The sequence below is a fragment of the Coccinella septempunctata genome, chromosome 1 (assembly GCF_907165205.1).
Source record: "Coccinella septempunctata chromosome 1, icCocSept1.1, whole genome shotgun sequence".
Taxonomy (NCBI): domain Eukaryota; kingdom Metazoa; phylum Arthropoda; class Insecta; order Coleoptera; family Coccinellidae; genus Coccinella; species Coccinella septempunctata.
In genome coordinates, this window is record NC_058189.1 from 53,332,723 (window position 1) to 53,347,134 (window position 14,412).

At 33.2% G+C, this 14,412-nt stretch overlaps 1 protein-coding gene across 1 annotated transcript; it reads left to right on the forward strand.

Annotated features, from left to right (window-relative positions):
- Nucleotides 1–3,079: 3,079 nt before the first annotated feature.
- On the forward strand, nucleotides 3,080–13,312 carry LOC123322152 (cytochrome P450 4c3-like). The gene is made up of 8 exons (XM_044910011.1): nucleotides 3,080–3,307; nucleotides 4,143–4,258; nucleotides 5,517–5,607; nucleotides 5,708–5,890; nucleotides 7,661–8,025; nucleotides 9,436–9,504; nucleotides 12,192–12,543; nucleotides 12,736–13,312. The coding sequence occupies exons 1-8, from the start codon at nucleotides 3,145–3,147 to the stop codon at nucleotides 12,897–12,899; spliced, it is 1,503 nt and encodes a 500-aa protein (XP_044765946.1). The 5' UTR covers nucleotides 3,080–3,144; the 3' UTR covers nucleotides 12,900–13,312.
- The last annotated feature ends 1,100 nt before the right edge of the window (nucleotides 13,313–14,412 follow it).

Sequence of the window (14,412 nt, forward strand, 5' to 3'; positions counted from 1 at the left end):
TTCTCTGAGGCGATTTCTTATTGTCTGAGTGCTAATTTGCACCTCATGAGTTTGCTCAAGCTGAATTTGAAGGAGGCGAGCGGTTGCAAACCGTTGTCTCAACGAAGAAACTCTCAAGTAACGTTCTTGAATGGCAGTTGTTACCCGTGGTCTACCCTGTCCTGGTCTTCGGACATTCATACCTGTCTCCCTGAATCGCTGCAACATTCTGGACACACTTGTATGGGAAACTCCAAACCTTTCTGCAATTCTTGTGTATGTCCACCCTTCTTCTCGCAAAACTACCGCTTGGGCACATACCTCTTGGGTCAAATTGCGTGTTTCGCGTTGCATAGCGATCGGGTGTAGAAAATCAAACGAAAGAAAAACTATTGATCACTAGAATTGGTCGAGAACAACTGATTTTAGAATGGAGCCAATACATTCAAAATCTGATAATATCATCTTTTTTTATTTCTGCTGGGAAAAAACATCTGTATTGAAGAAAACCGTTGAAAGTGGATAACATATATGCATGCATAATTCTGATAAAAATAATTATCATTGAGAACACCTTCAGTTGAAGAATAAATTTGAGATTTCCATAATGTGCGTTAATTTTTTTGCGCAGTGTATTTTTCAAATGTCGAAAAATTATTTTATTTCCCCTTTTCAAATGGGAATAAGTTTCAAAGTAGATTTCTCTCAAACATATATGTAGCTTATATTACAATTTTAATGATACACCTATTTATTTTATATCAACAAACACCTCACAGAATTTCAAATATGAAATTATACCCCCACCCCAAAATAATTACTGGAAGCTCCACTGCTGATGAAATTTCTAGATTTATTACAAGAAGACCTGCTCTTTCAGGAAAGGTGTAGCATTTATATCTACAATGATTTTTTTGGGAGATACGCGTGTCCAAATTCAATCTTGGAAAAATCCCGAAAAAGATGGGGTAAGAAGAAATCGTCTATATCGTACGGTGACACCAAGATCGATTAAATTCCAGACAATTATTGAATACAATTCTCCTTAATTATTATTCACAGGCATTAAATCCACCTTGTTTAGAATTTTTGTTTTGCTCCCTTAGCCCAATGGCTGTCAACGCCAATGGACGTGGACGTAATGATAGTAAAAATAGTTATTTTATAGTTTATTGAATATTCAAAACGTTGCAGGTAAAATTATTTGATTGTAATGACAGTTTTACAATGTGAGCTCAATGTTGAAAGGATTAGGAAACTTAAGAAAGACGTTTAGGTACATACGTTTATTGCATGACCAACATTAGATCAATAACTCTTATAAAAATGTTGAGAAGTTTTCGATATACCTACTTGTTCAACTGAAATAAAAATCAGCCCAGAGCACAATTCAGGGGTGAGAAGAAATGGGGTGGAGAAGTTAAACCTAACTTTCTTGTATGGATTTTTATTTTATATGTATCGGATTTCTGTTCTCCCTACATGAAATCATGAAGTTTAAGATCCATTTCACGAGAAAGGTTGTGGTTGGTATTATTTTCTCGTCATTTTTTCACATTGAGTTGGGGGGACGCATGTAAAGGGATAACCAAAATTTTGAGTTGATTTTTATTTCATTTGATCATGTATCAGATATTGTGCACAAAATCTTCCTGTCGGTACTTTACGGCAAGAAAAAACATACAAAATTAATTTTGAACAGGAATTCATCATAAATGAGTCCAACTCTATCGTTTGGACCATTTCCAGCATAAAATTAGGCATTTACGAATATTCGGGTAAAACGATGAGAAATTATGTGCCTATAAATAGGAAAAAGAGCGCATAAAAAAGTTAATCGAAGTTCGATAAATGAACTTGATGTACGATAACTATCAAAACAAAAAATATTGTTGTTCTCAACTAACGAGGTCATAATTAAGAAATACCGGCTTTTCAAGTCTCCACAAAAAAATAATTTGTAGGAAAATACCATGTTTCTTTACTATTCGAAGTAGGTTTATTGGTAATAAGAAAAAGTGTTGCTATTACAAAAAGATGGGTAACATTTTTCACCTCGAACAATTTTCAAGATATCAAATCCAAATTTCATGAAGAAGTATGATATAAAAATTCTCCTTTGAAAGAGCAGAGTGGTATCGTTTTTCACCACTTTCGGACCACCCTTTAGGTTCAAAATTTAGATTATGCGCTGAGAGTGGATTAGACCAGAGTTTGAATAGTTTTCCTATAGCCCAAAATTTCTAAGAGTTATCGATTTTCGAGAAAATTTCAACAAGTTCTCACATCAAAATAGTAAATTTAAAAAAAATAAAATTGCTGGACTAACTTTTTTTTCAATTTCCCAGAGAAGCCGACTAATTTCCGTGAAAATATTTATGCCGCAAATTGACTCGTTTTCGACGAGAAAACAAAATGCTTTTTTTTTTCATTTTAGATTTTCCTGTAAATTAGATGGACCTTGCCTTACAAAATTCGAACACACAAGTCAGTATGTACAAAGCACATTCTATTTCGGTTGTTAAAACCCAAATTTTGTAAAGGTGCTTGGTGGCCATTTCATACATATAGTGGAATCTGAGAGTATCAACTCTTTGGTGGAATATCTTGAAATGAAGAGAAAGGCAAAAACAGCACAGATACAGCACAAAAAAATTTCGAAAATTATGAGTCAACTTCACACCCGTTGCTTTTTCATGAGTTATAACTAATGAGAGATTTATAGGTACTTTGTATAGAATCATAACTTCTCTTCTTTATTTTTGTTTTATATTGCAATCTAATTTGAGCCATAGTTTTTTTTTATATCGGCAGCTCAAGCACTTTCATAACTATGACTAATATAAGTATTTTTGGGTCTGACAGTAGAAATATTTCAATTCCAGCTGAAGAAATCTCTTCGAAATAGTAAATAGTACCTCGTTCACTTATCGATTCATAAAGTCTTGCGGAATCCTTTGTTGTTCACCTCGGTTATTCCATATTGAAATTGTGAAACTTCAATATGAATTCAATTCAAATTAACGCTCAGTGTCGTGTGACATCTGAAAGAGCAATAGCTCTGTCCCATTCTTGTTTATCGAAGGTTAATGATGGTGATAATAAATCAAAATGGATATTATATTCATTCAGCTCAAAACGTTTTGAATTGCATCGTACGTCGAAATGTTGATAGCAGCGCTCTTGCTGGGAATTCTCCTGATATTCCTATTTACTCAATTTGGCAGATTGAAAAATTTTTTGCGTTTTGTGAAACACGTGAAAAAACTTCCAAGAAGAAAAGGCTATCCTTTAGTCGGTAACATTCTGGATTTACTGGGAGGTCCAGGTACGTGAATCTTTCATCATTTATTTATTCATTTATTTATTTATTTATTTATTTATTTATCTATTTATTTATTTATTTATTTATTTATTTATCTATTTATTTATTTATTTATTTATTTATTTATTTATTTATGTAAAGTGTCTCGACTGCAAAGGTCATTGACACGGTTACAGTCTATTCTTTAACTATTTGTGTACAATGCAAAATTTCAAATCTGACTGTACAGTTGTGTTGCTTTACGGTAATTGATCAGATTTCCAAAGTTTGTGGAGTTGTGTAGAATTTCCTTTAGGTTCGACTCTATTTTGTAGGATCTCCTTTCGTTTTCATAGTGCGAGCACTCCACCAGAAAGTGAGGGATTGTCAGAGGTGGCATTATTTGATTCACAGCCATAAACGAAATTTCGTTCAATTTTTTTCAGTAGTTAATATTAATTTTTCTTATATCATATTGAAGTACAGGAACTTTATGAATGATTATAATATCCGAGTGGGATGCAGATTTCTATGATTTTCACTGTTTAGGAAAGAGAGGTTTGTGAAATTTCAATGAAAATTGGGGATATACAATGATTACAAGATACCATGATTAATAATAATCAGAATAACCAGCTAATTCGATATAACTATCAGTATAGACGGCAAAAAATATTTCATTACCCACTCCAATGTCACATTCATTTATAAATGAATGGGTTATGTGTTACTGATGAGTTCGAATAAGGGCGAAACCGGTCTATCACTACTCTCCTTCGATAGAGGTATCTTTTGGTGTCCCTTTCATTTCACTTTATTTTCATGAATATTATGCCTTAAAGAATTCTTTTAATTTCAGAGGAAGTCTTTCGAAAATTGACACTCATTGTCAATGAATCTTCTCGCAATGGAATAGCAGTTATTTGGATGACATTTTTTCCTCTCATATTGGTATCAGAGCCAAATGTTTTGGAGGTATGTTCCTCATTCTTTGGGACTTATAAGAAAGACGATCTTTAAATGTACAGAAAAAAATTAAATATGTGACAGCGATTCGTACCTAAGGCTCAATGACCATTTGACGTGTTGAATCAGGTGATCACAATGGACTAAAGACGAATAACTGAATATAACATGATAAATTGAATCTGGCGTTATCGGAAGTAAATGCTATACAGGGTGTTTTATTGGTAAATGAACATACGGTAACCTGAGCTAAAGCTACCCTAGGCGAGTCCAAAAAACCCATATTAGATAGGTCTAATCAATTCCATAACCGAGATACAGGGTGCTTCATGTATTTACCTAAAATTCAAATGCGTGTTCAGATTTGTGATCAAAGTGCGAACTTAGTGTCTTGCTCACTCAAATCTTACTTCAAAAACAGAACAGATTGTCTTAGAACGATTTTTAACCAAAACATTTCTCACTTCGCTTTCCCGGGAGTTTCCTTTGAGCAAAATAACGTGCGGGACAATGAAATCTACTGAATCTCATTGATTTTTTTTTCAGCTCTTTTCAAATATCTCAATCAAAAAAAAAATTTTGATATACAGGGTGTTGAATCCCAGCTTGGAAGATGTCCCATATTTTTCAATTGCGGACCTGGAATTTTTTGGAAATTTAAATGTGAATCTATCGACCTCTGCAAGTGAATCATATATTCCAAATATCAACCGACTATACTGGTTGGTTTAAAAGTTATGAGAAATTTTAGGTGAATACATGAAGCACCCTGTATCTCGGTTATGGAATTGATTAGACCTATCATATATGGGTTTTCTGGAGTGGCGTAGAGCAGCTCTAAGCTCTAGCTTAGGTTACTGTATGTTTATCTACCAATGACACACCCTGTATAGATATTTGAAATTGAATTCGGAGAATAATAAAAGTAATTAATCTTTCACTTTTTAAAGGCATACCTATACTATACAGAGTATAGTTTTTGTAGTATTGAGGTCAAAAGAAACCTTTTTTCCCATTACTGGAGAGTAAAAAAATAATTGAAATATTATAAAGATCAAATTGATCTTGAAATCCTTTTGCCTAACAAATAGAACTGTGAAATAGAATCACTGTAGTAGAATAATAATATAAACATATAACATATAACATATAACATATTATAAACTTAACAGACATCACTCAAATGCACATTTCACATAATATCTATGCATTCATCTGTGGGAGCACGGGGCGTTTTTGTGGAAAAAGTATCACTTATGTTTTACAGCAAGTACTGAGAAGTCCAGTAAATAACACTAAAGGAGTAATATACAATATGGTTCGTCCTTGGCTAAATGATGGTCTTCTGACTAGTAATGGTAAGTGGTAGCCATCACAATTTGGGAAGAAATAAATAAAAAATTCGTTATCAACCTTAGGAAAAAACAAAAATCTTTCTCACACTTTCGAATTTTTCAGACAAGAAATGGCATACAAGAAGAAAAATGCTCACACCAGCTTTCCATTTCAATATATTGCAAAAGTTCCTTCACATATTCAATGAAGAAAGCAGATTGATTGTTGACAGCCTCAAAGGACATAGTCACAATGAAACAGATGCTTCGAAAATCATCAGCAAATTTACCCTGGATACAATATGTGGTGAATTTCATACATATCTTATAGTATCTACATCGCCAAACAACCAAGTCAGCCGGTATTGTTCATAAATACACCATACATGATATAGTTCGTTGAAGTCAGGTTATCAAGGTTATCATACATAATAATAGACCAAGCATTGATAGTTTCTTGAAATCAAGTTGTTGAGGAGCTTCGAAAAAATATACAGGGCTGTTCTATAGAAAATTAAAAAGGCAGACTGTGTTGGATTGGCACGAATCACCCTGTATGTATATTTAGATTTATGCTTAAGAAGTGCATCATTGAATTTAAAAGTTGACGTGTTCCATTGTTTTGAATAATTTGCTAGTATGATAGTTGGGGAGCCGACGATGCTATATCGGGATTTACTCGAGCGTCGTGGAGACCTAGTGGATTTTGAAGATTAGATTGTAGAAAGAAAAAAAGGTTCTATGATGTATGCAATTTCAGCGGTGGGGAAAGCGTCTGCAGGGTCTCAAAGATGTAAAAAAAATCGTCAGGTGTACATACTCGAGCGTATCAGATTTTTGGAGGATAGGTTAATTGGACCCAAAGGAAGCTACTTTTCAAGGGACTGACAATTTAGACGTGACGCAAGATCACAGCGGTCCTTTGAAAATGTAAAAAAAAATCGTTACTTGTACATACTCGAGCGTGTTAGATTTTCATACAGATGGTTAATCTGGGTGTTGTAGACTTGTTGACCCATTAATCTGACACAAATCAGGGGGGGTTTTCTTAATCTGACACTTTGAAGATGATAAAAATCCCTTTTTTGGAATATTTCCCTCCCTGTACCTCTAATCGTTTTTGTATTCATTATGAAAGTTGTAGATAATAAAATTCTACACAACTTTTGTCTGAAGCAATTTTACATACTCTTAACCTTCTCGAGTTAGAGGGCGATAAGGGCGAGAAGCTTAGCCACACATGCGAAAAGGCAAGGTCAATGTAGAATCCCAGTCTAATCTACAATTGTCAAAATGACAAGGTATTTCTATGATGACAATTTCGAATTTAGTCACGAAAATTTTAGTGTTGTCTGTGACTGAACCTTAGAATGTACTATTTTCCAACGAGTGAATTTTCGCTTCAGTATGTATTGCCAAACGCCTCGCATTAATCGCCATATATCTCAAAAACATTTGAACGTAGAAAAAATTGCTTGGGACAAAATTTATAGAAAATGTTATGCTCTACAACTTTTATAATGAATGCCAAAAAGATTTGAAGCCCAGGGAAGGAGATAATTCAAAAACACTGATTTTTGTGACGTTTATGGCCAATTTTTATTGTTTCGGCTTGCTTAAACTGTCAGATTATATTTTTTCCGTTATTCTTGAATCATTAGCTTCAAGATAAAAAAAAACTCCACCGCGCTCGAGAATGTACAAGTGACGTTTTTTTTTTTGCAACTTTGGCGCCCTCCCAGACATTTTCGACACGCTTAAATTGTCAGATCAAGAGAATATATACTTTTCAACATATAATTTATTAACCACATATATCTTAATCTGACACGCTCGAGTATGTACAATGATCGTTTTTTTTTTACTATTCTGACAGGTTGTCCTAGACAATTTCCCCTATGTACAGGTCTAATTTTTGGTAGAGGTACTCTACAGGGTCCAAGGTATGTCCCTTTATATTAATCTGACACGCTCGAGTAAATCCCAAATTTCCCTCTTCGGCTCCCCAACTATAAGGACACAAAGAATTTTATTCCATAAATGGTTCACACTGTATATATCAATGAATTCCTTCCAGAGACAGCCATGGGGACCAAATTGAGTGAGCTTGCGAACGGAGAGAAATATCGTTGGGCAGTTCGAGAATATGGAATTATGGCAATAGATAGGGTGGCCAAAACTTGGCTGTTGGTAGATGCAATACATCGTTTTTCTAAATATTACCGGAAGCACATACAAGTTTTGGATATCCTCCATGAATTCACAAGAACCGTGATCGATGCCCGTCAAAAAACCTTCATCAGTCATGAGGAAATAAGCATAAACGATGATTCAAGTAAAAAGAAGGAGCCAATGCTAGATCTGCTAATTTCTGCTCAGAGGCGTGGGGAAGATATTGATGATGAAGGAATAAGGGAAGAAGTCGATACTTTCGTGTTTGAGGTGAGGGGTAACTGCTATTTAAAATTCGAAAAATATGTTGTTGAGAAGCAGGAGATGTCATTTTTTTAATATAAGAATTGTGCTTGTATTTCTATAAAATAGTTCATTATATGCATAGATTGTTATGGTTTCTGAAAGTTTGAAGAGACACTGAATAGATCTAGGAAAAGTAGGTAATTCAAAAACAACAGATCATTGAAAAATTTTAAAAATGTAATCTGAAATTATCACACTTTATTCAAAAATTCGAATTTCTAATTAGAATTAAACTATGGAAAATTCTACTCAAAAAATTTTTCAATTAAGCTATACAGATCTTTGCTTACATAATTTTCACTGTAAATCTTCAAAATACGGTTTCTCGCTATAATCTTCTGATCAACATGAATTTATACCGTAGAGGTGGAGGAAAACAAATCTTATTTTATAATACACAGGGTGTTTTCAAAGGTGAAGCTTTTTTTTGACAGAAGGTAGAACTCATGAAAATAAGTCGTTTCACCAAAAATTTTCTATATAAAATATTCAAGATGGCTGAGATACAAACCCTAGAAATTCGACAAAATTTCATTGAATTTCAGTACGGGACTGTAGAAGGTGACTTCGGCTTCGGAAAAACGAAACAGAACATAAACATATGGCTGGATAATGAATGGTTCAGTACCAAGTTCATAGCATTAGATGCATCAGTTCACTTTTGAGAGAATCATAATTGTTGTATCGTGCAATTTAGGGTGGAAAAAAATGTACTAAATCGAGGCAGTTTCTTGAAAGTGCTTATGTTAATTATGTTGAAAAAGTGCTATGATGTTTTCCCATTTCATCCCATTTTTACGACGATTGTTGCAGTGTTCGAATAAGAAGATGTCCATAGCGAAAAAGTTCGTGAATAATTTAGAAGAATTTGGTTAGATTTTGAAGTATTATTCCATTTTTTGCACTTGTGTCCACTAAGTCTCTTCTGTCAGTTGGTACCGAATGAGCCATTCCATAAAATCGTGTAAGTTACTAAAAAATAATGACAACTATTCGGCAATCCTAAGTTTCCAATTTCATTACCACGTAAATATCGAACGAGCCAATATCCTAAACGAAACCACATGTTCGAATCAGAAGATAAGTTTTTTTCCACTGCTTCGCGATAATTTAGCTAACAAACGGTCTAGGGTCGTGTTAGGATCTATTATTTCAGTTATCATTATCAGCTTTGTCATTTTGAAAGTTTGGTATAGGTGATTTTTGGTGAAACGCTTCATTTTGACCAGTTTTACCTTCTGTTTGAAAAAAAGCCTCACCTTCAAATACACCCTGTATATGATCTCCCTATATGAATAAGTTATTTCGAAGAGCTATTCTAGGAATTTCGATGATAAAAGAGTTTCTCAATTCTGAATTCAACTCATATTCCAGGGTCATGATACCACGGCAGTCGCACTATCATTTTCTTTGATGCTTCTGGCAAATAACAGAGAATGTCAAGTAAGTTATTAATATTCAGATCTTGACACCATAAAATTGAACCCTGTAAAATAATAGTGATAATTGCACCTTTCGCCAAATACATATTCCGAAAATACGAACAATTATCACTATTACAGCCCCTGTAACTCTAGAACCGTTCACTCTAGCAAGATTATGTGATTTTTGTTCGCAATAGGGAATACTCCTTCTGAAGAAAGTCAGAATGCAATGTATTTTTCATGAAATATCTTTGAAACGTCACATTTTCAGTAGCCATTTCAACCGTTTCCAAAAAAAAATTATTTTAAGTACTTAAAAATGAAAAATAGAAATGGGTATTTAAAATTTAAAGAGTTTCGTTTCTATTGCACAAGTCGGCAACATCGACTGAAATATGCGTTGATAATAAAGGGCAACAAATACACTATCTTGATGAGATAGACAAAGATGGCTATGAAGTCTGCGATGAACGATGAAGGTCGTAAAATTTTATGGGATTCTTATGGCCGGTTGCTGTTGGGGCTCGCCAGTGAGTACGCCACTTATGATGGCTGTAAATCAACAGATTTCATATTATAAACAAGCCATTTTTCTTTTTATTTTCTAGTAGACGCTATTGTCAAATCGTAAACTAGAAACGAAGCCATTTAAATTTTAAAACTTATATTTGAAGAATGATTTTGGATAATTTCCGCGTTGCATTCGAAAAATTCATGAACGAAACCCATAATTATTCATTTTGAATTTGTATATGCTGTGATAACCCAAATTGAGGAGAATTCCCCATTCAATGGATATTATTTTTATACAGGGTGAGTCTTTGACTCGTTCAAATATTTTAACAGTAGATTCTTGAGGTCAAAAGAAACAATTTTTTACTTTACCGTTTATTCCGAATCGGCTCAGTTAGAAAGATACAGGCTGTTGAAAGCCTGTATGGGGAATGTTATTTTTAGTTCTCACAAACGGTTTTATCGAATGAAATGAATTTTCGAATATAGTTTTTCATTTATATTATTAATCTTTTTCGGACACAAGATATCACCCACGTCTTCAAATTTTCTCGTTATGACCATTACGCACCATAAAAATGCCAAAAATTCAAAGAACCCAACTCTTGAACGCTATCGGATGAATATTTGAACGTTTTGTGAAATGAAAGGATTCCTCATATTTTCTCGAATAATGCGCCGTTTTCGAGTAATTTCAAAAATTTGGTATGTACAGGGTGGGCAAATTTCGATGTTTTAGCACTAAAGCTTTTAAACCAGTGGAGATAGACAAAATCTGATACCCCATTCTCGGTCTCTTTTTCTGAGCAACTAATCAGAGTAGCAGTCATTTTTGGCCACCTTCTTTTGTTTTCGAGTTATAAGCGAAAATTGGAAAAATGGCGATTTCGAAATAAATTTATATCTCCGCTAATACTGATGATAGAGCTCTGAAATTGAAACATTATACAGACACTCTTTTAAGTAGAATCCAGTGGCGTGCTTGCCTTTTTAGCAGGATGTTTAATTACGGAGCTATGACCCAAAGTCATGTTTTTTTAAATGGGAACACTAGATTTCTGTGCAATTTTTTGAATGCTAAATTTTTACTGATTTCAAAAATATATAACATCATATGGTTTGTATTAATATAAATAATAAAAAATGGTCAAAAACCTCTTTTCTCAATATTTCTATGGTTTAAACTTTTGATGAGAATAGAAAAATGTAGCATCTTATCTTTCCCTCAGTCTCCTTCTATTAGTCCTTTCATTTCTATGCTTCTTACTCAATTTCTCCAAAATTCAAATTTTGTGAAAATTGGTAAAAAGTAGACAGAAAAGAATGACATTGCCGGAAGGAGACCATAGAACCATAGAAAAATTGAGAAAAAAAGGTTTTTGACCATTTTCTATTGTTTACACTGATACAAATTATATGATGTTATATTAAATATAATTATATATATATTATATAATTAAGCTTCCAGAAAATTGCACAGAAATCTGGTGTTCCCATTTAAAAAAACATAACTTTGGGTCATAGCTTCGTAATTAAAAATCCTGCTAAAAAGGCAAGCACGCCACTGGATTCTACTTAAAAAAGTGCCTGTATAATGTTTCAATTCCAAAGCTCTATCATCAGTATTAGCGGAGATATAAATTTATTTCGAAATCGCCATTTTTCCAATTTTCGCTTATAACTCGAAAACAAAAGAAGGTGGCCAAAAATGACTGCTACTCTTATTAGTTGCTCAGAAAAAGAGAATGGGGTATCAGATTTTGTCTATCTCCACTGGTTTAAAAGCTGTAGTGCTAAAACATCGAAATTTGCCCACCCTGTACTTTGGATGAATACAACCCTGTTTAAAAGATCATCCACAGATATGTAGTATCTAGTATCGCAGATTAAGCTAGATATTCTGAAGGTAGTTTTGTTTTTCCAGGGGTGACACATCTCATTATGAAAACTTAAAATGGCTATATCTTTTTATCAGGACCGTATCGGAAGAAATGATAAAGAAAAAAAGTGTTTCTTTTGAGTCAAATCTACTGTTAACATTATTTGTATGAGTCAGAGACTCATCCTGTATATAACATTACATTACAATTTTCAAATTCCAACAAATCGTTCTAATTGTTAAACCCTTCACTAATCTTTTCATTTTTCTTCGTTCACCCATATCATATCAACTTTTCAATTTTTATTATTCAGGATAAAATTTATGAGGAACTGAAATCTGTTTTCGGGGACGACGATAGAGATCCAACCGCTTCAGATCTTCAGGAATTGAGATACTTGGAACGATGTATCAAGGAGACCTTAAGACTTTATCCCAGTGTTCCCAAAATAAGCAGAAAAACGGAGGAGGACATTATTTTAGACGGCGGGCTTATTATACCGAAAGATAGCACATTATTAATTATGATTTACGAGATGCACAGGAGAGCTGATCTGTATCCAAATCCTGAAAAATTCGATCCTGATAGATTTCTGCCGGAAAATGTGCTACACAAGCATCCCTATGCCTATATACCATTCAGCGCTGGACCCAGAAATTGTATAGGTGAGTATAGTCGTACAGAAAAAGTCATAGAAAAAAAAGTGATGGAAAAATCACTAATTTTCATGAATGATTTTTTTGAATAACGCCCAGTTTCAGAAACATCAAGTATACTTCAATGATCCATTATAACTTCAATCCCCCATTAAAAGGGGAATTTACACTTCCCAATTCCTACATGTTTTCACGTTTTAGGTCAGAAATTCGCAATGATGGAAATGAAAAGCTTCTTAACCGCTATTCTTCGAAATTATATTCTGGAACCAATTGATACACCGGAAACGATACAATGTATAGCTGATTTGGTGCTGAGGACAAAGTATCCGATTAAAGTGAGATTCATTCGTAGAACAGACTAACTTATGTGGGTACATGGGTACTTTATATTTGAAAAAACTCCTGATAGCTATAATAGCGGCTGAATAAAGTTTCTTTCATATCAATGAGTATTGGCAGGTTATTCAATGTTTATATCTACATACCTCATCTACGTGAACGGGTACATAAAAGTACAAACCATTGAACTATTTATATGATATTAGCACAAACACACAAGTGTTCTAGCTTGTTCTTTTTTTATAGAGTGGTAGGTCCTACGTGATGTCATTCATAATGCTATTATGTTACCATTTATACTTTGCCAAAGAATTTGTGACATTTTCAGAATAGGAATAAAAATTCAAACTGAATTAAAATTTTTTATCATCTCATATTTTTTTCGAATTGAGGTTTTATTATGTGGTGGTTGGAAATACATAATATATTGAATAGGGACTGTTCTCTTAAGCACCTTCAACCCAAATTTTCAATATAGGTACCTAATTCCTTCCTATAGTTCCTCACCGGTTATTCTGCAGTATATAAATGTAAAAATTTCATCTTAACGTTGATGATTCGATCTAACTTATAGAAGGTAAATGATAATAATAATTTGTTATACTATTGAGATTTTAAGAGTAGCTTCTGTTAAGAAAATTCGAAATTGGAAATTTCGAATTTAGAATTTGTTCGAAAATTCGGCATCATCAATTTTCCTTTTATTTCCGAGAACAATGACCCAAAAATATCGGAAAAATTGCGGAATATAAATAGAGAAAAAAAACTCAACAATAAAAGTTGATTGAAAATCCTTGGAATCCAAAAACAATTTCTTGATAATACCTACCTAAAAGAAGCTCCCACATTTTCGGTGAAATCATCTTTTTTTCCAATAGCCAATATTTTATTGGGAAATTTTAAATTATATTTACTACTTCTGGTAAATTAAAGCATATCAAGATTTTTTTTCTTTAATGATGACAAGTAGTGAAGACACAATTCAGAACGCGAAGTATTTGAACTCCTCGTCGAAAGTTGAAAATGATATTGCATTTATTCTTTTTTACTCTTCAGAAAGTTGCTTTTGAAATATGTATAAAGGGTTTGTCTTCAACTCGTACAAATTTTTTAACAGTAGATTCTTGAGATCATTTTTCATAATCGTCTCGGTTCAAAAGATACAGGCCATGAAAAAATATTATTTTTAGTTCTATCTAACAAACAATTTCATCGAATGAAATGAATTTCGGAATACATATAGTATTTCATTTACTTGATTGATCATTTCCCAACACAAAAGAAATGCTCAGGTTTTTTAGTTTTCTCATTATGGCCATTACGTACCAAAAAATTACCAAAAATCCAATGAACCCAACTCTTGAAGCTATGTTGGACCCTATCTTATGAATATTTGAACGTTTTGAAAAATAAAAGTATTCTTCATATTTTCTCGTATAATGCGCCGTTTTCGAGTAATTTTATGTTCAAAAATTAAAAAGTATTTATGAAATTTGAAAAATTGGGTACTTTTTTCCTATACCATTTTTTTCGATT

What these genes read in the sequence shown, in the direction of transcription:
- LOC123322152 (XM_044910011.1), top strand. Translation starts at nt 3,145, where the DNA reads ATGTTGATAGCAGCGCTCTTGCTGGGAATTCTCCTGATATTCCTATTT. An exon ending in TCGATACTTTCGTGTTTGAG is followed by an intron (nt 8,026 to 9,435) that starts GTGAGGGGTAAC and finishes CTCATATTCCAG; the next exon opens with GGTCATGATACCACGGCAGT. An exon ending in CAAATAACAGAGAATGTCAA is followed by an intron (nt 9,505 to 12,191) that starts GTAAGTTATTAA and finishes TTTATTATTCAG; the next exon opens with GATAAAATTTATGAGGAACT.